General features: G+C 38.5%; 2 protein-coding genes across 3 annotated transcripts; one reads left to right on the forward strand and one right to left on the reverse strand.

Moving 5' to 3' along the window:
* The first annotated feature begins 4,676 nt into the window (after nt 1-4,676).
* fbxo31 (F-box protein 31) lies at nt 4,677-13,444 on the forward strand. 2 transcript variants are annotated; one of them, XM_030136888.1, is made up of 10 exons: nt 4,677-5,198; nt 6,641-6,712; nt 7,066-7,152; nt 7,547-7,623; nt 7,751-7,918; nt 8,084-8,158; nt 8,349-8,458; nt 8,658-8,811; nt 9,460-9,830; nt 11,578-13,444. In XM_030136888.1, the coding sequence occupies exons 1-10, from the start codon at nt 4,781-4,783 to the stop codon at nt 11,798-11,800; spliced, it is 1,755 nt and encodes a 584-aa protein (XP_029992748.1). In that variant the 5' UTR covers nt 4,677-4,780; the 3' UTR covers nt 11,801-13,444. The 2 variants fall into 2 exon arrangements, with proteins under 2 accessions (XP_029992748.1, XP_029992749.1); XM_030136889.1 differs by lacking the exon at nt 7,066-7,152 and having other exon boundaries at nt 4,680-5,198.
* Nucleotides 13,262-23,749, reverse strand: LOC115421156 (liver carboxylesterase 2-like). Its single transcript, XM_030136890.1, has 13 exons — nt 23,609-23,749; nt 20,119-20,311; nt 19,547-19,685; nt 18,729-18,862; nt 18,314-18,467; nt 18,089-18,193; nt 17,887-17,985; nt 17,600-17,743; nt 15,336-15,413; nt 15,105-15,243; nt 14,836-14,985; nt 14,680-14,752; nt 13,262-14,587 (listed from the first exon to the last, which is right to left on the reverse strand). The coding sequence occupies exons 1-13, from the start codon at nt 23,685-23,687 to the stop codon at nt 14,407-14,409; spliced, it is 1,668 nt and encodes a 555-aa protein (XP_029992750.1). The 5' UTR covers nt 23,688-23,749; the 3' UTR covers nt 13,262-14,406.
* Between the last annotated feature and the right edge of the window lie 488 nt (nt 23,750-24,237).

The following is a 24,237-nucleotide window of genomic DNA, read 5'->3' on the forward strand; positions in this document are numbered from 1 at the left end:
ATGTACATTACACCACCCAGCACTGCAGGAAGAGCAGAGGGAACCGCATGCTACCATCCATGGTATCCATACTTGGGCAATTTGTCACCACCAGTCAGGCTGAGGGCTGCACCAACGCTACAGCAAAAGAAAGATTCTCCACCCTGTGCATTCAATATTGTTATTCTTTTTCTATATTATTATACTTTATGCGCCACAGCACCACTACATGACATAGCTAGATGATTAACCTTCTCACTTCATATAAGTACTAGTTGATTTATGATCTATATCTGATCACAAAGAACATCTAACTGCACTAACTGCTTCTTACACAATATATAACAATAACAATATACAGCATACCATTAATAATTACATTATACTAAATGTTTTCTCATGCCAGTACACAAATTGTATCTTGTGGTCAACTCTTTACAGTGACTTACACATTGTTGTAATGTTTGAAATAAGATACTGTCATTTTGCTTCACAATACATTTATCAACTGATGCTTAAATCGCAGTCTGTTGCTTAACTGCAACTGTATCTATTAGCCAATGTTTGTGGAGGGATCTTTATGACTCTATTAAATAGTGAGTGATGTTTCTATTTGTAGGACTGTACGGCAGGGATGTCAAACTCATATTAGTTCAGAGGCCACATACAGCCCAATATGATATCCAGGCAAGTAAAGTAACAGCACATAAACATAGAAATAATGACAGCTTCAAGTTTTTGTTTTAGTGCAAAAAAGTAAAATTACATTATGAAAATGTTTCTATTTATAAACTACTATCATATCATACATGTGCATAATCTGAACAACCATGAATAATTTCTAAAGAACAATATTATGCCTCATCTTAGCATTTACACATGGATTATAACTCACAGATCACAGTGAATCTGAAAAGGCACAAAACATTTAGTAACAGGCATAGAATTGTTAAAACTGCACTTATTTTTCCTAAGACATTCCCAGTTTTTCATTTGCAGTTTTTGTGAAAGGATAGTATATGTAAACATTAGGCCTGTAACGGTACACGAACCGAACCGTTTCGGTACACACCTGTTCGGTTCGGTACACAGCTGTACCGAAACGGCACCGTATGATGAGAAAAAGAAAAAGGAAGGAAGGACGTTGTTTGATGCGGAACTTTAAATCCGAGCAAGTTTCACACGGACATATGGAAGGACGGGCATATTGACCCGAAATACGAAATAGCAGCTGATATAAGGTTAAAAAAAAACAAATATGATGTGAACCTGGAAGGAAGAGACTGAAGACCCTCCACCATCAGTCCAGTCCAGTTTGGATCAGTTCAGGTTCAGGTGAAAGACAACAACGAGGAAAGAGACGGTGATAAGACGAACGCTGTTTGGCCCCTAGGAACTACGGTAGTTCTAAAACACACTAGCTCTCTCTCTCTCTCTCTCTCTCTCTCTCTCTCTCACGCACGCTGTATAACAGAGAAATAGAACTCGGAGTTGGCCGTTGAAAGTATATAAAAATAAAGTTTCACTTTCGTTTCACGCCAGTGTTAGTTACGTTAGTTATGGACCGGACCGCCCCACCCCCCGGCTCTGACCAAAAAAACAAAACAAAAAAACAACAAACAAACCATCCCCCAGAAAAATCGCACCTTGCGCGCGCACGCGCACGCACGCACGCACGCACACACACACACACACACACACACACACAAAGTGGCCTAAACGGTTTGTTAGCTGCCCTAAAATAAATAATTTGGTCAAGTTTGTTGTCAGTGTTGATCATCAGTTTGTTTAAACAGAATACCAGTTTACCCTCCTGTTAATGTTGCACTTAATGCAGATTTTTTTTGTTGATATTTTTATGCAGAATGTGAACTGACAGAACTGTGATTAGATTTTTCTTGTTTGTTCAAAACTACCTTTCAGGGAAAAGTGCAATACTAATGTTTAAAATACATTTAGTAATATTAATAATTTATTTTATTTTCTATTTGATTTGTAGCAGCAGAATTATGTTATTCCTGTTTTTCTATATTCTATTGTCTCCAGAATTGGGGGAAAAATGTTTAAAAATTCATAAATGTATTAAAGACATTTTGAGGGGTTTTCTTTCTTCCCGTACTGAACCGAAAAAAACCGAACCGTGGCTTTGAAAACCGAAAACGTATCGAACCGAAAATTTTGTGTACTGTTACAGGCCTAGTAAACATGTTCCCAAAGTAATTTAAAAGTTGGAGTTGACATAATTTATAGCTTATTATTCTATTATTTTACTGGTGTGGCCTGCTGGAGATCAAATTGAGCTGTATGTGGTCCCTGAACACCGTGGACCTATGTTGGTATCTTCAGTAGAGCTGCAACGAGTACTTGAGTAATTTGAGCACAAAAAACCCTCCAATCTTTTTTTTTTTTTTTTTTTGATTCCAGTATTTCTTTAGTTATTACCTCCGCCACAGAGGTTATGTTTTTGCCGGCGTTGGTTTGTCTGATAAAATTTTGGTGGTGATCTCGGGGGGCTATCTCCAAGTGCTTTTCTAGTTAGTTTTGTTTAGGTAGTCACTTGCGATCGTGTTCTATACAGACTGTAAACAGTGACATGCGCGACTCAGAGTCAAAAGGATGGTGATATGGAAGACAGCAAGGAGACTGTCTGCAAAAGGCAAAAGATGTCCAAAGTTTAGGATCACTTCAAACTTGAAAAAAAAAAAAGAGAATCTCGTGCAGTATGTGTAAGTGCACATCCAAAGTCAGCTCAAGGTTAATGCCTGTCTTCCACTCAACAGTAGCCTAACATTAGCTGATTTAACATGATTGCTAATTGAGAAACACAGCAGTGCTGGATAGAACATAGGCTATGCATTTGTTGTAGGCTATAATAATGGCAGGGTCGCTGATTCAATTCCATGGACTGGCAGAAAAAGCTGTTGGCTGATGTGCCCTTGAGCAAGGCACTTAACCCACCATTTGCTCCTGGGCGCCTGATATGGCAAGCCCTCTGCTCCTAGTCTGCAAGTGTGTGGTAAGTTCCTGCATGTTCTAATGAGCAGAAGTTCAATTTCAGTGTGTGGTGCATGTCTACTATATACTGATAAATAAAGAATCTTAATCTTAATGAGTCACGATGACGGCTTGATGATGAAATCAGATTACTCAACCCATTCATGCATGAAATATGAAAACCTTTTTATTCCTCTTTAGGCATGAAAAAAACAATGCAATTGAATTTTTTTTAATGAACCTATTTTTCATGGAGTTACAAAAATGTCCATTCATTTTTGATGCAAAGAAACATGTATTTAAAACGCACTAACAGAAAATGATATATTGTGTGAAAACTACAAAATAAAAACATTTTTAATGCTGCTAATCTGATGTTTTCTCACACTTTATCGCACTCTAATACTAGTAATTACTCACTTCATGGAGATAATATGCAAAAAAAAAAAAAAAACTTTTTGTTTAAGAAAGCTGTTAATTACAGTCTAATAACAATGAGCAGTTGATTTACACTCAAACATGTTACTGCAGATCCGGTTTATCAAGAACAGTAATGTTCCAGTAAGTTACAGTGATGGTATGAATGTCAGTGTATGGGATGGTGCATAAGCAGACACTGTGTCAGCTGATATGGAACTAAAACAACAAAGCCCATGAATATACAAGAGAACAGCTGGAGAAGAACTGTCCAGTGTAGTGACCAGTATGTATGAAAGGGTTCATCGCTGAAATATTCAGTAGAATACTTGACTTCAAAAAGAATCGGTAGCTGAAGCCCTAATGTTCAGTGTAATTTTTGCACCAGATTGGACCGTTTGGTGGGCCAGTTTTGGCCCACGGACCACATGTTTGACACCCCTGTTGTAAGGTGATATGATTCACATACATGAATCCTGTCTATATAATAATAATAATAATGATAATAGCTTTATTTATATAGCATCTTTTAAAAACAAAGTTTACAAAGTGCTTTTGACAGACAAGTAAAGGCACAACAGCAGGATACAAGATGCAAGTAAAAACACTAAAACAGAAGCAGCACAAGAGCAGAGATGTGTACAACAATGCAGAAACACGACACTTCGAATAAATTAAATGAATCGGAATAAAGAGGGTAGGGATAACGTAACATGATGCTGTCAAATCAATGCAAAAATAAAGGAGTGAGATAAAATAACATCATGTATGAGAATATAAACCAACAATCAAACAGGATAAGATTCAAACTTAAAAAATTAAAAGGGACAAACATCACATACAAGATATATATATATATATATATATATATATATATATATATATATATATATATATATATATATATATATATATATATATATATATGAGGATATACGTTTATAGTGATATTTGTATATGCAGATCTTGGATGATCTACACCTAAACCTCAATATATGGATTTGATCCAGACTCTAAAAGGTTTCAAATGCATTTGCACATGTTTTCATTTTCCATGAACATAAGAAATTCCTTATATATATATATTATGTCCTGTCTAAATGCAACACATTGCTCGATTGCTTAAGAATGGACAGAGCAGACAGGCTTGGACTCCGTTATATACCCACAACAAATGTCTTTTTCTTCAACAGCTGAGATAAGATGCGTGGTGCACGCAGAAGGACAGATAACCTTCTGCAAAGACAGAGGCACAGTACGTCTGTACGTGCACCGATGTGACGTGGGGTCGAATATCTCTGCTCATGCTCGAAGGACAGGAGGAGTTCATCTGTGCTGCAGCTGATAGATGTGTTGTAGTGATGTAATGTTGCCTGTTTGGTGACTACGGATGGCTGTTTGTGCCAGGCTGTGCGGAGTGGGTCAGTCGCGGAGGTGCCGGAGGAGACAGCGGCAGAACCAGCAGGATCAGGCCAGCGATTCCGACATGGATGAGGAGGAAGAGGAGCGGATCGTGGGCCAGAGGCAAAGCGACGTCGGCGGAGGCCCGGAGAGCGGCGGCGCTGGCTCTGCAGGGCCCGGTGACGCTGGTGAATATGGCTGCGGTCATGTCCACACCGGAGGCTCCGTGGACCGCACTGGCACCGGACCTCCGCACCCGCAGTCCCTGTCGGACTTACCGCCCGAACTTTTAGTGGAAATATTTTCTTTGCTTCCCGGAACGGCACTACCAAATGCTGCGCTCGTCTGCAAGAAATTCAGACAAATACTAAACACCGAAACCATCTGGAAACGGCGCTGCATGGAAGGTAAATACAGCGATTACGGAGATAGTTTTAATCCTGATTGTGGGCTTTCCGGGCCACCGTAATGCTGCAGCAAAGCACTCAGTCCAATGAATAACAAATGGATTGACCAGGGGACATGAGATCCCCCCTCAGCTGATTGAGTCAAAGCCCAATTCCGCTGAAATGTGTCTCCTTAAAAGCATTTTCATCGATCTGTACAGGAACCACCAAGGAAACCATTCAAGAGGCTTTTGTCAGGGCTGTAAAAATAGAAGAAGGCCCATAGTGTCAGAGGCTATACAGGCCTATGTCAGCCATTTGTGCAGCAGATAAATATGAGCATGCAGGTCCGGACCTAGACTGGCCGGGGGCCCAGGGCCTTATCTGGTCACCCCTTGGCCACTCTGCCCCTCCTACTGGCTTTATATCCTCTTCAGACCCAGCAATGTATTTTTGTCCTCTGTAGGGGACAACAGTTTCACAGCCTTACTTAAAAGAAAATAAAACAAAACAAAAGAAAATAGCGCTGTCCACTGCAAAGGGCATACCATAACAAAAAACTATATATTTGAAACAACTGTTGCATTATGCTGCTCCCCACGGGTCAATGTGCAATAACTTGTTACCTCTCAGTACTCTTATTATTTTTATTATTATTATTACTCTTTTTTATAATAGTCTATTTTACACATGTGTATTTCTGCTTGTATGTGCAATAACTGTTTTTATATGTTTTCAGCTGTGCTTATGTTTTGTATCTGTCTGTTTTGTCATATCTCCCTTTTTTCTAACTCCTTATTCTGACTCAGAGAAACACACAATAATTCCAGTGTACCTATACTGCTCTGTATCTGTGCAAATGGCAAATAAATTCTATTCTATTCTATTCTATTCTATTCTATTCTATTCTATTCCAATCAGGACAATTCTTTATTGTAAAAAAAAAAAAAAAAAAAAATCGAAACTTTTACTTTCCTGGGTCTCGGGAGGATATTCTAATATTTTTAATCATTGCACTACTAATAGGGTAAGAAAATATCTAAAGTCTGAATAATTTCACACATATTTTTATTATAAATATTACCTATAGCCAGAAATGCAACACTGGATAAACTACAAAAATAAACATGATTGTGGTATACAACAACAACAACAACAACAAAAATACCAGAAAAGGGAGGCAGAGACAGAGAGGTAACAGTTAAAGACACATTAACACAAACATGGAGACAGTACTTTAGCTATTACAGGAATTAATTCAACATAATCAATTTTTCATCAATTCCACAGTTAAGAGAAACCACTAAACTAAAAACATGCCTTTTAATAGACTAGCATATGGAAGAAACACATAATATTAAAAAAATAAATAAATAAAATACACATGTATAAGATGTTTTCTTTGTATTATTTGTCAGGAATTTTGTCTTAATTGTTTTTTCCCTCGTGGTTTTAAACTGCAGAGTTTGGAATGAAGGAGGATCTACGGAAGATGGAAGTTGGAGGAGTATCCAGCAGAGATCTCTATGTTAAACGTGAGTCTGCCTCCTAATAACAAAGCTTTTATGTTACCCATTTTTGTGTGTGTGTGTTTTTCCCCAAAATAAAAACCTGGTTTATTTTATTCAATATTTCCAGATCATCATCTTGTCTGATGTGTGTGAGGTGTTATTATATAGTTATTTCTCATTTGTTTATTGGCAAGGATGTAGGGAATAATTTGCATTTTGAAACATCTGATGCTACAAAGAATACCATATATAAAGGTGGTTGTTGGCTCTTTGAAAAGAATGTTTTGGTCCAGCACTGCAGTCATTAGAGCACTGCCTTCGACTGAGCCCTCCTTGGTCTGTGGGTGCCCTACACATGCCTGTGTTGTGCTGTACAGGTGTCAACCCACGGGTCAAGTCTGGGCGCTTTATGAAGCTCCTTCCGGACTACGAGCACATGGACTATAAAGATGTGTACACACACTGTATGTACATGGGCCTCGATCTGGAAGGCCGCAGCATGAGGGGTTGTGTGTGTTTGATTTGAAACTGAAAGCAGTTCCAGCAGTGTTAGACAAATGGTAAATGTGGAAATTTCCTCTGCAGCATTTGCTTCATGTTAAAAGTGAGATGGGAGGCCAGATGATTTGGTACGCTGAGTGTTTTGTGCTTTGACTTTTGGCTAACGTGGTCTGTGTGCACTTTGTTTCCATCTTGTCACCTCTCTTTTCTGAAAGACATTAAACTGAAGCTCAGTGTATTGATATTAACATCTCCTCTCGTGTTTTTAACCATATGCGGTGTAGCTTGCACAGAATTGCTTGTGTAGCTTTGCAGAAGCTGAACAGTATGGTGTGATGTTGTGCTCCTATGTTACAGTGCTTCACCCATACAGACATATCTTGGGCATATGGCAGCCTGACATAGGCCCTTATGGTGGATTGCTCAACGTTGTGGTAAGTACGAAAATCTTCTCACTGTGAGAATGAGGAACAGTAAAACACATTTTATTATTACAATAGGTCTTTTTCTCAGAAACCACTCATGACTTTGGAGAAATTAATGAATATATTTTTTACTCAGGTGGATGGGCTGTTCATTATTGGATGGATGTATTTGCCACCTCATGACCCTCGTGTGGAGGATCCAATGAGAAGGCGACCGCTGTTCCGCATCCACATGTGGGAAAGTCAAAAGGCCACTGTGGAGTGTATGTATGGACACAAGGGTCCTCACAAAGGAGACATACAGGTAGGAACACACAACACAAGAGATCAACAGTGTTTGAGAGACATGAGCCTTTAAGACTTACAAAGGCCACTTCTTATACAGATCACTAATTCTACTTTAATTTGAGGTCAGTGGTCTACATAACTAGGTCTTTCTCAAATATGTGTCAAATTATGTTATTTTTAGACTGTGAAGAAGGATGAATTCTCCACAAAATGTAATCAGACTGATCATCACCGCATGCCAGGAGGCAGACAAGAGGTAGGTCAAATCAGCTGTTAGCACATGAAATCTGTTGATGACCTGATTGAATTACTTCAATTATCTTTCCAAATCCCTTCGAAACCGTGAATTATAATCAGGTTTAATCTCAAAAAACGTTATCAGTAACTGGAGCATGCATGCATGTGTGTGTGTGTGTGTGTGTGTGTGTGTGTGTGTGTCTCTGTAGGAGTTCAGGACCTGGTTGGAGGAAGAATGGGGCCGGACGTTAGAAGAAATATTCCATGAGCACATGCAGGAGCTCATCCTGATGAAGTTCATTTATACAAGCCAATATGAGTATGATTCTCTTCATAACATCCCTCTTCTCTTCAGCTGAGATTGTGTGTTTCATCTTTAGACAATAATAGCTACTTATCCAAACAAATGCTGTTTTTTTTTTTTGTGAAAATTACTCTATAACTGTTCTGTGTACTTCTGATAGTTGTGGTAAAGACTGAGATAAACCAATCACTTTTTTTTTGTTTTATTATGACAGTAACTGTTTGACTTACCGACGGATATACCTGCCACCTGCGATGCCATCTGCCCTTCTGCAGCCAGGGCTCTTCAAAGGCACCTATGGGAGTCATGGCTTGGAGATTGTTATGCTGAGTTTCCATGAGGCTTCTGCAAGAGCAACTAAGCTCACTGTAAGTATCAGTTCTGCAGCCATTTTTGGGGTTAAACTGTAATAATTACTAAGAGAATGTGAATGTCTAAAACAGAATGAAATCATTGAGTGCATTAAGATGTTTAGTTTGTGTTTTTCTATTTTCTATGTGTGAGCAGATCATAACATACCTTAAAAAATAAGACATTCCCCAACTTTCTAGCTCGCCTCTATCCATGATAACAGCCTGTGCATTGATTGTTATGTAGAAGAGTGGGTTTGAACAGATTTTATGCAAAAATCTCCACTCCTTAGTGCCTCAGTGGTTCTCTTCTATTTGTTTAAATTGACAGAAGTGTGCAAGACTTGGGACTATTAGTTTAGAAATGACAGGATGCCAGCAAAACACACCTCACATAAGAATTCAAGTGTTGCACATTGCACTTTTAAATGATACTGTGTGGAAATGCTCCTTTCCTTTTCAGCAAAAAATATCTCTTTAATGTCATCTAGGTCACCATGCTCTCCACCAGCAACAAAATATTCAGCCAATATTCCTGATGTAATCAAGTGTTGAACTACCCACTCCTATACACTAACATCATCATATTTTTTTAACTTAGAGGATGTTTTATAATCATCACACTACAGCTGAATGTGCAGTCTGTAATTGTGCCTCTGTATGCAGGGAGACCCAAATGTTCCAGCAGGACAGCTCACTTTGGATGTGGACCTGAGCCGACCTGTGGTCCTCCCAGACTTGGAGCAACAGCGCAATATAGAGGAGCTGTCTCGCTTGGTTCTGGGTGTACACGAGGAGGTACAGAGGGAGTTGGAACAGCAGGCCAAGGGCACATCTGCCGCAGTCAGAGACACCACAGAGGGGGCTTGTGGTGGTGCCAGCGGAGCAGATGGGGTGAAGGCAGACCATGGTGCCTGCTCAGAAAGCTGCCAGCCGGGCCCCAGCAGCAGCAGTAATCCTCCTGAAGCCCAGCCTTTCGTTCTGCCTCTGGGGGTCATGGCTCGCAATGAGGTGTACCCCCGCACCTGCAGGAAATGGTGAGCAGGAACACAGCCAGCAGAAAGATAAAACGGTTAAATCCCATTTTATTGAAGGATTGACTGTATTTGAATTCTTATCAGCACTATATAGTTGAATTTTATTGGCATGGATTTTAGTACAGTGGCTTCATTTGATCATTTACAAAAATAGTCTTGCACTATACTCACACTGCAGGTAAAAGTGGCCAAAATCTGATTTTTTTTTTTTTTTGCCAATATGTGACTCATATATGATTTTTACGATTTCTTTCAAATCAGACCCAGGACACTTTCATATATGCTCCTAAATCGGATACATATCTGATATTTGCTGTGTGGCTTCATTCTGAGCGGTCATGTCGCATCTCATCAGATTTGTACCTCATTGAAATATGTCACAATTCTGCACCGGAGGAGGCGGGACCTGGCAAGATCCATATTTTCTTAGTAAACGCAGTGTGCTACATGTGACGTCATGTCTTATTCTGTGCATTAGGGGGACTTCAGGGTCGTAAACTGTTCTCATATGAGTCTGATGACAGTCGCATTTAAATTATATTGTGAACAACCAGAATAAGACCAGCAGTGTGAATGTAGTGTTAAAATGCAGACTTAAATGGTTGTAACAGACTTCACCTACTGCAGCACTACTTGGTAAGCACTTAGGTTGAGGAAACATAGTCTGTAGTCACGAGTGCGCTCTCTTAAGCTTCATTCCTTCAGCTAACTAAATTAGCTAACACAGAACGCTGGCAGCATGCTATGTTAGCCAATCAGTGGTTAAAACTGGTTCCAGAAATTACTGATTCTCATGAAGCCTAATTAGGCAAAAACATCTTTTTGATATTATAATTTACAGATCAGCAATTTTCAAGTTTTATTTCTATACTTACTAACTTCAATGAGATAATAGAGAATTAACAAGTGAAAGCTATATCAGTTAAAATACTCACTGTAAAAAAAATCCTGTTGTTTTTACAGAAAAAACTGGCAGCTGTGGTTTCCAGAACAATACTGTAAAAAACACATCCAACTGTAAACATATTTACAGAGTAACATATAGATTTAACATTTTAAACATGTAGATTTAACACTGGATTTAAATGGTAAATGGACTGCGCTTATTTAGCACATTTTCTCCACCTTCATGGTGTCCAAAGCACTTTCCAAAACTACCAGGTCCAACTGAGACCAGTTTAGGGATCAGTGTCTTCCATGGACACTTTAACATATGGACAGTCGGAGCCAGGATTGGAACCACCAACCCTTTGGTTACTGGACGAGCCGCTCCACCAACTCTACCAACCCATTCATTTACAAGTTTAAAATGTTACATTGTAAATGTTTACTTTTTAATAACTTAAATATATATATATATATATATATATATATATATATATATATATATATATATATATATATATATATATATATATAAAGCAAATAGGCCATTATTTCAACATTATGGTCTTGCAATTTAAACAGCACCACATTGTATTTCAATTTACAGTTTTATTTTGTAAAAACAATAGAAATACATATAATTTCTACATACAAATCTGGTTTTGTTCACATACTCTTCCTGTAAAAACTACAGCTATATTTGATTCAATCGTTGACACAGAAATCTTTTCAAATGAACAACTTTACATGGTATTGTCACTAACAGTTTTTTATGTTGCAATTTTACAACTTTTTGGTGTTATTTCTACAGTCATTTTTTACAGTGCTGACTAACTAATGAATTCATGTTCTTCAATTTCAGCTTCTATGGGACAGGCCTAATTGCTGGGCATGGCTTTACAAGTCCAGAGCGCACCCCAGGGCTCTTTGTGCTGTTTGATGAGGACCGTTTTGGTTTCATCTGGCTGGAGTTGAAGTCATTCAGTCTGTACAGTCGCCTGACGGACCACCTAGCCCATGCCCATGCCCCAAACATGGAGCGATTTGAGGCCATGCTACGCAACATGCAGTCCTGGACATCCTGATGCACCAAGCTTTAAGTCTCCTCCCAGAATACAATGCATAATAACATATACGTTATACACGAATCACCTCCTCCTCTGCTGACAATGGTACGACCACATTAGCTCATGACCTTAACTCTCCAGGTTCTATCTGTGTCTGTATCAGTAAACCCCACACAAGGGTTTTATTGTCTAACTAAGCTAGTTTATCGCTCTGACTCGGTTCTGCTCTTGTTCTGATACAAGCACTTTGAAAGGCCTCTCGTATCACTATTTATCACCTCACCTCGGTATGACCTCCAGTGCAGCATGATCAGGTCACGAAAAACTTTGATTTTTTTCTCTCTTTATTTATTTATTCCCTGCTGAAGAAAAAGAATGATGTTTCATACCACTTATTATGGATCAAACTGTATGTGCCTCTGATTCTACAATCATGTCTGTACTTGATAGTGCTTGAAGAAGTTAAAGGTGTCCAGTGTATTCTACAATATAGTATTATACTGATTTCAGTGCCCAACTTATTAAACTGCATGCTGCATTTTATTCAGATAGCATTGCATTACACACATAACCATTTTTTTGAACATGATGAGTTTTATTTCATGAAGCAGCATGTCTTGCTTTTGAGTTTGTTGCTTTGGAGACATGACTTTTTAAAAGACGACATCACCTCAGGTGTTATTCTCTTTGCCACACGTCAGTGAAAAACAAGACAAAACTGCTTCTGCGTATAACTAAACTGTAGGAGACTACTTTTTATTTTATAAATTTGCTCAGTAGAAATGCTGAGTGAACTTTCTAACAAGTGTGGAAATAGCTGTCTTATCAAACACTGTAACCCAGTTTTACGCAGACTGATATGATTTTGCCCTTTAAACTGAACCATTATGGATAACTTATTCAGTGATAAACCTTGGCCCATTCTCATACACATTGAATACTTGTCACCCCGCCCATTATATTATATAAGTTGAAAGATGTATTGCAGTGGAATAGCATAACCTATACATAAGCTGGATTTAATCGTTATATCAAAATTATACAGTTCATGTGCTTCTGAAATGGAAACTTGTCCTACCTTTGAAATATATTGCATTTGTTGTTTGTTTAAATGGCTGACATAAAGTTTGCCTGGCTTTATACCTGCACAGCTGTTCCTTCCAGTTTCCAAAATAATTTTTGACTTCAAGCCAGGCTAGCTCAACATTATACAAACTAACAGTTCAAAGTGCATCTCAAAGTACCAAGTAAGTGTCTGTATGTCTCATTACGGCCTGATGGTATTGCCCAGTAGCTTTCCTACTCCAAGTGCACTTTTCTGGGCAGCAAAGTGAATCATTCAAAACCACTGGCCAGCACTTTTTTAATCAGACTGCAGCTTTACTAACATTTGCAAAAAAATAAAAAAGTCTGCTCAAGCATCATTGACTTAATTTAGTCACATTTTTATTTTCCTCTCAACTTCAGTGTATTTTTTTTCTTAACTTTTATCAGTAAGTTCTCTGTATCCAGCTTTCAGACTGATTTGCCTTCAGAAGTGTTGTACTACTTTTAATGCCATAGGCTTGATTTTATGGAAGACCACTAAGTTTGATCTATTGAACTGCTCACATCAGACTTCAGGGAGCTTTTCAGCTTAAGCGCTCTTCTCAGTAATTAAAAGTAAAAAACAAAAATAAAAAAAAAATGAACAGAACTTTCTTGTGGAATGTGTTTATTTTAATTTGTACATAAGGCATTGCTACAAATGTGATCAAGTATCACTACCACATTATTGCATCACTGTTGATAACTTTATTGTAGGAATTTAAACTGGATCATAAAATAATCACAATATAAAGTCTGATTTTCATCAGTCAATGGGTATTGAAAAGCAAAGGATGAGTACACAGGCTCAGATGCAGTCAACAGAGTTAAATGATGTAAACATTTCACACACTGTACTATGCAAGATCATCAATGACATTCTTAAGCAGAATTCAGATAACTGAGCAAAAATATTTTGAGGCTTTGATTAGACTAGAAAAAGATCCCATCAGTAGTAATATTATTATAATTATTATTGTGACTGTCTCACCGAAATTGACATGAATATCACCCAATATATTTCACTCCAAAAGTTCCACAACACACCTTTATTTTTTTTTCTTACTTTATTTTTTTCAGTTTGTAAATCTTACTTTACTGAAGTTGGGTCAATGGGGAGACTTAATTATTACAACACATACAGTTTTTATTGATTGAACTTAGCTTCCCTGTTTATCCTCTAATTAAATGTACCAAACATCATAGGTTATATATTGTTCTATGTAGCTTGAATCCCATGAATGAAAACTGACCCAGAAGTTCCTTATGGCACAATCCAAAAATAATAAAAGTTTCTCTATCTGGCTGCGAAACATTTACATTTTATACTAAAACCCCATCTAAGAGTATCTAAAGCTAATGTGTGCCATCATCATTACAACCTCACTTGTCGATACAGACAAACAAATGGCTCCAGTTGGCCTGTGATGTGCAGTAGATCTGGTATTCATCAGATTAGTTTCCCCTGGTTTGTGTGACTGTAGTTTGTAGTTTGCTACTGAGTGATTACGGTGTTGATTTAATGAGAGTCGATTGTTCTACAATTCACTGTGCCCCGTCTTCTCTTGCTCTTGCATCTTCTTGGGCAGTGTCTGAGTCATGAAGACAAACCGCTCCTTCTTCAGGTGTTGATGGACCACCTGCTTCGTATCGATCTCCAGATATTCTTCTTCTGCTCCATACTTTGGCCACTCCACAAGGCCACCCCCACTAGGAGACCTACATACAGTGCATTCCATACATTACAAAGCTTGTTTGACCTTTTTATGTAATTGCAGATTACTTTAGCTGTAATGAGGATCTTTTCTTACCCTGTATGAGCAAAGTTCCCCCAGTATGCCATCATGATCCTATTCATCTGTTCGTCCTCTTCAAGGCAGTTACCTAAAATAATGACAGTCTGGTCACCTTAAACTATGCAGATATGTGTTTTTCTTCAAATCCTTGGGTTTTTATGTTGCACCTACCTGATATTTTGGCATAAGTAGTTGTGAAGCAATATCCAAATACTGAAAAGATTTCATCCCCATGGTCACATCCAACAAAACTTGGTCTAATTGCCTTCAAGAAAGATGGTGGTTGTCGGTACTCATAAAAGTATACAGTGGCTCCTGCATCTGGTGGATTAAGGGTGTGACATGACATGGTTATAAAAGTGTGTAATGGTAAGTATTTAACAATTTAAGGGACTTTAGATGAATAGCAGACTTGCATTTTCTTGAAAATTAAAGAGTACCTCTGTGGGCATTTGCTGTTTTAATGGCTGGAATATTGAATATAATGTCTCCAAGGATGTCAGTAAATCCTTTTCTGTTTTTCACTCTATCTTCACCATTTCCAGTGTATTCATCCAATATCAAATCTAGAAAATCTGCCTGTTTGGGTTGAGAAAATAAGCAACAGATGTGTTAGAGTAGTAGAAGGATTAAGCAGGAAAATATAATGTATCAGACGATGTAAGACTTACACCAGGGAAGAAGATGGACAGTATGTTCTTCACAGTCTCCCGATCCATTCCCTCTGTCCAGTTTTGAGGAGCAAAGAACTAGGAAATTAACAGTCATGGTTTATATTTTAGACGTGGACATTTGTGTTTCTCCTGGTGCGAGATTTAATTATAATACAACTCCAATACCAAAACAAAAGGTTGGAAATGTAGTTTACAATATAAATTAAAACAGCAATGATTTGCAAATCTCATAAAGCCATGTTTTATGTACAGAAGAACATATAAACTATATAAAATGTTTAAACTGAGAACATGTACATTTTTAAGAAAAACAAAAAAGGAATTTGATGGGAGCAACATATCACCAAAAACTTGAGGCAGGGCCTTCTTTACCACTGTGTAGTATCTCCTCTTCATTTAGTCTGATATAGGACTCTAGGTGCTCAACAGCCCTGGGTCTTTGCCATTTTTTTTTTGTTTCATGATGCACAATTTTTTGTCAGTTAGTCAAAGGTCTAGAGCAGGGGTGTCAAACTCAGATCCTCAAGGGCCGGTATCCTGCATGTTTTAGATGTTTCCCTCTTCCAACACACCTGATTCAAATGATAAGCCTATCATCCAACTCTGCAGAAGCCTGATAACGACCGTCAGGTGTGCTGGAAGAGGGAAACATCTAAAACATGCAGGATACCGGACCTCGAGGACCGGAGTTTGACACCTGTGGTCTAGAGTCTAGACTGTAGGTGGGCCAGTTCAACACACAGATGAAGCCATGCTGTTGGGGTTGTATGTGGTTCAGTATTTTGCTGAAATATGCAAGGCATTCCCTGAAAAACACATCATCTGGATGAGGGTATAATTTTCTCCTCTCCTGTACCTTTCAACATTGATTGCGTCTTTCCAGAGTCCCATTCCATACAGTCCTGGACAAAAGTCTTGTCACATGTACCCATCATATTTATAACAGCTAATAACTTGACTGCTAATTGACCAGTTGGAGTCATTAATAACTCATAATGATGCGAAGCATCTGCACTTTATTTATATTCAACCAAAATGAAATTTCATAGATTTCATAAATATTTATTGCTTGATAATGATGAACAAATCAATTTCTAGAAGGACAAAAGTTTTGAAACAAATTATAATTAACCAAAATGCAACCTCATCAGGAGACCTGGACTTCAAGCTCTTGATGATTAACACTTTGGTTTCTGGGCTGATCTTGGGCATGTTGTCAGAAGAGTTGTTGCACTTGAACTGTGGGTCTTTAACAAGCTGTAAATATTCAAAATATTTTTTGAAATTTCAGTTTGCTCACATGTAAGAATCTCTAATTCTTTGGAATTATTGTGAGTCATTGCTGATCCTTGTTACATCATAAGGAGTCGAGATATTAGATATTTTCTGTATTGTGTACTTATGCGACAAGACTTTTGTCCAGGACTGTAGACACGAATGCAACCCCACACCATCAGAGATGCAGGCTTTTAAACTGAGTGCTAATAACATGTCAGATGATTGTGCTCCTCTAAAGTCTGGTGGAAACAATGTCCAAAAAGAATTTGAGATTTCAATCCATCTGACCCCAGAACAGTTTTCCACAGCAGTGTTTGTGGATCATGTTCACAGCAGACAATGATGTGTGAAAGTGTTCCTGAGTATATGTTAGTTTCCATCACTGAATTATGCCTGGTTTTATTGCGCCACCTTAGGGCCCGAAAATCACAGACATCCAATACTGATTTTTAGCTTTGTCCCTTGGGTGCAAAGGTTTGTCCAGATTCTCAACAGCATTTAAGTCTATGTTCTGTAGGTGTTGAAATATTTCAGATCTTTACAATTTTACATTGTGGAGCATTATTCTGAAATCGTTCCACAATTTGTTGATACAGTTTTTCCCATCTTTACTTCTGAGACTCCTTTACCTTGCGGCAAATTAATCTAATTAGTTGCAAACCATTCCTTCACCTGTTTCTTTTTAGTGTCAATTAATTTAATTTTCCAACTTTTTATTGCCTCTGTTCCAACTTTTTGGAGGTGTGTTGAAATTCGATATTACCTTTTTTTTCTTTTTTTCCTAAAATGGTACATTTTCTCAGTATTAACATTTGATATGCTTTACATGTTTGATTGTTGATAAAATATGGATTGATAAGATGAGATTTGTAAATCATTAATTCTGTTTTTACTCATATTTTTCAGTGTCTCATTTTTTTGGAACTGGGGTTGTAAACAAGCTATTATTTTTACACTTTTTTATTAAATAATTATTATCTTACATCAGCAAGTAAATAGCCACCTTCATCACTGTTAATCCCAGTCATGAATGGCACAGTGATAAGTTCGTGATTACGGAACATCTCATCCACAGGTTTTCTCAGGAAGTGTCCATCAACATTTATAGTATATCTCACATTTATATCCTTGAGGGAAAAAATGAAAAAGGAGAGACAGAAACAATTTTAAAACAAGTACCCAAAGTGCACATGTTAAAGAGTTTAGCAAAAGACAAAAAAGAAGCAATTCTGCATATTTAATGGTAGGTTGTGTTTTTTTGTTTCTTTACCTCTGCGATAGTCACAACAGTATCCATGTCAAGCCTTCTCATGCAGTTGCCAAATCTCTCTGTGCTTTCAAAGCTACAGCCGGAAATATTTGCCACCATCTGATGACAAACACAAGGGATAATTAACATTAAAGAAGCTGTGTTACGATACTCCAATATGTGGGCACTAATATTTTTACAGAAACAATTGATGAACAAAAACCTTTGCACTTGGAAGAGGATCATTGGACACCAACATGTCTATTGCAGCTGTGCCACTTTCAGCAATTGCATGGTGGAACAAACCTTTTGATAGTGGTGAAAGAAGCTGTTGAACCAAGCACCAAAAATTAATAACTTTAGGGACCTTGCAGTAACATTCACTGAGTGGTACTGACATAACTCTTCAAGTTTACACAAGTTTATGCATTTGCAGAGTAATTCTTACCAGGAGAGACACGCTGACTCCACCAGCAGACTCCCCAAATATGGTGACTAGATCTGGGTTTCCACCAAAGTTGTGAATGTGCTGCTGGACCCACTTCAAAGCTTCTACCTGGTCCAGCAGACCAAAGTTTCCAGAAATGCTGTCATCTCCGGTGCTGGATATAATATATATACATATATGTTTGAGATTTTGCTCATGTTTAGTATTTTATGCACATATAAACAACATGTGGAATTTGACTCCATAGCTCCATATTTCATTATCTCTGTTTTGGTTATTGTTATTGTATACAGTATGAATATATGCATAGGAATTGTATGTGTGTGTTTTAGCCATCCGGTCAAAAAGGCCACTTTTAGTAAAGAAAAGTCAGTCTTTGTTGATGATGAATGTATTGAATAATTGAAATGCTTACCTGAGAAAACCCAGAAGTCCTAAGCGATACTGGATTGCAACCACAACCACATCCTGATAAACAGCCAGGGCAGAACCATCAAACAATGAGGCACTTCCCATAGTGAACCCTCCCCCATGGATCCACACCATGACCTGAAAGGCAAAGGGATGATGATTATTTTTTCCTGTTTTCTTTTTTCCCTCACACTTCAAATTCAACAATTCTGTAACCTGTTGACAGCAGCTATGCTAACTAAGTTTTTTCTAGTTACGCTATCAAACTAGAAGCACTCGGAGAGCGCAGACCTCCGCCGAGGCTGATCAGCGGCCGCCCCTGTGGGCCCCCCCCCACGCCAAGGAGGTTATGTTTTTGCCAGGGTTTGTTTGTTTGTTTGTTTGTCTGTCTGTCTGTTTGTCTGTCCGTTAGTGTGCAACATAACTCAAAAACGTTATGGACAAATTTTGATGAAATTTTCAGGGTTTGTTGGAAATGGGCCCCCCCGTGGGCCCCCCCACCCCCGATCACCACCAAAATTTAATCATTTCTTCCTTATCCCATTTCCAACAAACCCTGAAAATTTCATCAAAATCTGTCCATAACTTTTTGAGTTATGTTGCACACTAACGGACAGACAAACAGACAGACAGACAAACAAACAAACAAACAAACCCTGGCAAAAACATACCCTCCTTGGCGGAGGTAACTACATGTATAATCATCATCAGTATCTTTAAAATTTCTGTTCACATTTTGCATATTAAACCAAACCAAAACTACTCTGCAACTGATTCTCAGAAACTGAGTTTGACTGTAAACCTGCAGGTTTGGGATCTTACTGGGAGTCTGGCATCAGGTGCTCTGTTTGCAGGTGTATGAATGTTAAGGTAAAGGCAGTCTTCTGAAACGTCTGGGATTTCTGCCTCCAAGCCGAATTTTGAAAGCAAGTCAGTACTAATTTGTTTATTTTGAATGCACCTGAAAAAGAAGACAGTTTAATGATAATATGCCCCATTATTCCCCCCATACAGGGAATTTAAAGAGAACATTTTCATATACAAAAAGGAACATACACTACAGAATCTGGTCATTTCAGATTTTATAACACCAGTTTGCATATGGTTAATGAGGATCTAGTGCTCAACACCATCCCCTGTTAAACGTCAAATTGACAGACACACAGACACTAAACAAGAGATGACTCACTTCCTACTCTACTCTCATTTCTCTACTGTAAAGTTACTTGTCACATGAGCATTAATGCTATTTGCCACTATGTAGTTTTACATTTCCACATGCTTCTATGACATTTTTAATCATTTGTATGTTGTGTTGCTATATTATTGATCATTTGTGTGTTTTTGTCTATTCTGTGGCTGCAACATACACATTTTTCCCCTCAGATCCTTACATAAGTGGTTGCCGGGTGGCTTCTCTCACTCCTTCCCATGCTTCCACAGGCTGAGGTGCAGCCAGTCTCAGAGCAGGTCCTACAGGTGGCTTTGCAAAAGGTACACCCAGGAAGGTGTGGCTTCCACTGTCTTTCCCCTTCACACTCACATACTCACCTCTAAGGCTCCCGAGTTTTGTATGGACTACAGGTGCTGCCAGGACAGAATGACTCAGTCAGAAAAGTGAAGCAATTTTGCAATGCATAACTGCAAAGTAGTACTGCAAACACTGGAAAAAATCCCATTAAATGTCAGTAACAAATACTAACAATTAACTTCTACAAACCTCCCAATTTTGATAACAGATGGACTAGATGAGACTAGGTAAAAGGAAAACCCTCCATAAAGGGTCACATATGCCAAGCCAATGAGGTTTTTTCCATCTCCTATGCTGTTAGTAGGATGAACTCACAATACCTCACTAACATTAAGTTAACAGTAGATTGGCAGATTGGGACTTTGACCGTCAATAGCGAACAAACCAAAGGACCACAAAGCACATATGTTACCTTGTTGTGATCTTGGTTATGCTGGCAAAATATTACAACATCATTTCAGCCGAAATGACCCGCATTTCCTTATAACAAAAAGCAAATGCTTTCTCCAGCAGGAATGTTGTGCACAGACAGCTTAGCCACGGACAGTCTACAAAGTGCTCAAACGCAAATAATGGGAAATAAGCTGTTGCTGAAGGAGGGACATTTTAATTATTTCTTGCTCAATAGCTCACCCACAAGGGGAAAGGAGCCTCCATATTCACAGACCATTAAATGGACACCTCCCCCTTCCCACTACAAAACTCAGTTTAGGGAAATATACTTTTGTTAATGAAGAAGGCACATTTTAAATGTTTCTTGCTCAATAGCTCCGCCCACAGAGGGGGAGGAGCCTCCATAATAACAGACCATGACAAGGACTCCTCCTCCTTCCTACTACAACTTTCAGTTTAAGGAAATATACTTTTGCTAATGACGGAAGAACTTTTTAAATGTTTCTTTTTCAATAGAGGGAATGCGCATCTGTCACTTCCCCCCTGGGCCACGCCCCTCTAAGTCAGACTGAGAGGCAAAAACAAACCGGCTCAACATGGCAGAGTATAGAAGTAACTACAGCGAGACCGGGAAAAATGTGGAATATAACATGAAATTAAAGACAACTGGACTGGACATGGATCCATACAAGCTACCAAACAACAAGTGGTCTACGAACATTGACGTGTGGCCGGAAATCACGTATCCTGACATTTATATGAACCTGAGTTCAACACCGGGAAAATCCACAATGCAAAGGCTGAAAGCATACAAAAGACGAAGAGATGTTGACATCCTTGTCATCGTTAATTAGAGGATTACAGCTGGTGAGTGCTTTAATTCAACATACTATTGTTTTGGAGGTTTTCTGTCAGTGCACACGTATTTTCTTGGCGGTGATTTCCAAGGTAAAGGCCCAGCAGTAGTGCTCATAGTTCACTACTGATTTACTGGAGTTAAACCCTTAGTATTGACCCAAGTGAGTGGATGATCTACTGGTACTGTGGAGATTTAACTAGAGTTAACATCAAATACTTGATACAACAGAGCTACAACAGCTTTGTGCCAGAGTACCCCCTTATTTGGAAAACTAGGTTTGCCTCAGTTTAAGCTAGTTCACAAATCATGTAGAGCACAAGGTTCAGAATCACACAATTGAAGACAAAAACATTTCAGTTATGAAATATAGAACTAAATGACAGATGCTAACATTAAGAGCTTTACTAAGAAGTAACATTAGCCAAAACGATATGTAATTTAAGGTATGATTTTACACAAGAACACAGCATAAATTAACGTTACCTGACACGAAATGGCTACCACAAATCCAGGTTTGGTTGTCTGGATTCCAGTTATTTCTATGAATTGCAGTGATCCATCTGCTTCTTCTGTCTTTGGCTTTAGGTCGCCGTTAAAACGATAGCTCCCAGTGCTTTTTAAATCTATTTGTGCAATCAATGGCACAACAGCTCTGCCCCATTTTTTAGATTGTTCTAAAGTTTTCACAGTATTCAAGCCAAAGCTGCTACTCATCTGCCTCTTTCTGCCACTCAGTGGGCGGAACCGCAGTGACTTCTGCTAGTGGTGATGTCACGTGCATACCCTCTACAGCTCCGCCCACAAGAGAGGAGGGGCCTCCATACTCAAACCTCATGACAAGTATACCTCCCCTTCCTACTACAACTCCCAGTCCAAAGAAATGTACTTTTGCTAAAGAAGGAGGAACTTTTAAAATATTTTTTTCAATAGCTCCGCCCACAAGGGGGGAGGAGCCTCCATACTCACAGCTCACGACAAGGGCAGCTCCCTCTTCCTGCAACAACAGCAACTTTTTAAAATGGAGGCTCCTGCCCCTTTGTGGGCAGAGCTATTGAAAAAAAATACTTTAAAAGTTCCTCCTTCTTTAGCAAACGTATATTTCCTTAAACTGAGTGTTGTAGTAGGAAGGGGGAGGTGTCCTTGTCATGAGCTGTGAGTATGGAGGCTCCTCCCCCTCTGTGGGCGGAGCTATTGAGCAAGAAATTATTAAAATGTCCCTCCTTCCGCAAAAGCTTATTTCCCCTTATTTGCGTTTGAGCACTTTGTAGACGGTCCCTACGCGGTCCGTGCACAACGGTCCTGCAAAAATTGCTATTTGATGTAACAAAATGCGGGTCATTTCGGCTGAAATGGTGTTGTAGTATTTGCCAGCATAACCAAGATCACAGCAAGGTAACATATGTGCTTTGTGGTCCTTTGGTTTGTTCGCTGTTGACGGTCAAAGTCCGAATCTCCCAATCTACTGTTAACTTTCCGTTAGTCAATATCTCTTACTGAAATGATGATTAGTTTGTGGACATGCAAAATGAAATGTTCAATAATCTAGTTAATTTGGTTTCCTTCATCACTTCTAACTCGCATTTGTGTTCGATCCATTGAAATACACAAACTATTAAGTGATCGAGTTAAAAAAAAAAAAAAAAAAAAAAAAAAGGGAAGGAAAACACAATCCTCAATTCAGACTGGACCTGTGCTGCATGTTGCAGATTTTTAACTACAATTGTACACTTCATGAATTTAATACACATTTTAAGTAAGTCAACACTTCTCTCCCTCCAAATGAGAGATCATTTTTGGTCTTAACAGCATAGTGGGATTTTACAGTTTGGTTGTTGGCTCAAATATGAGGATTTACGACAGTACAGGTCATGGCGTCACCCTTGGACACAGTAAGCACGACCAGGTAGTATAGGTAAAAGGTAACCATGACTGAGGTGAAAATACAGGTATCAATTCAAATCGCTTCAAGTTATAAACTTTCTCAATTCACTGGTGCATACAATTGTGCAAAACAAGTAGAATTTCATTCAGATTGCGCAATCACCTCAGAGAAATCTTGAAAAACTTTGTTATGCAGAGAAATAGGACATTTCCGACTTACCGTGTTGGTCTGCACTGACATGCAAAGACAGACCAAATGCAAAGGTTAGAAGTAGAGTTTTCATTGCATGGAACTCCATGATGATCGTCGATGTGAACTGGGAGAGGAAGAGGAAAGCACTGACCTAACACCACCTCCCATAAAGCGTTTTTATAACCTTATCTGTGGGAGTGATGTGTGGCCTAGGTTTGATTTTATGGAAGACCACGAAGTTTGATCTATTGAACTGCTCACATCAGACTTCAGGGAGCTTTTCAGGTTAAGCACTCTTCTCAGTAATTAAAAGTAAAAAACAAAAATTTAAAAAATGAACAGAACTTTCTTGTGGAGTGTGTTTATTTTAATTTGTGCATAAGGCATTGCTACAATGTGATCAAGTGTCACTACCACATTATTGCATCACTGTTGATAACTTCATTGTAAGAATTAAAATTGGATCATAAAATAACTACAATATAAAGTCTGATTTTCATCAATGGATATTGGAAAGCAAAGGATGAGTACACAGGCTCAGGTGCAGTCAACAGAGTTAAATGATTTAACATTTCACATGTACTATGCAAGATCATCAATGACATTCTTAAGCAGAATTCAGATAACTGAGTAAAAATATTTTGATGCTTTGATTA

This window comes from Sphaeramia orbicularis, chromosome 6 (genome assembly GCF_902148855.1).
Source record: "Sphaeramia orbicularis chromosome 6, fSphaOr1.1, whole genome shotgun sequence".
Lineage (NCBI taxonomy): Eukaryota > Metazoa > Chordata > Actinopteri > Kurtiformes > Apogonidae > Sphaeramia > Sphaeramia orbicularis.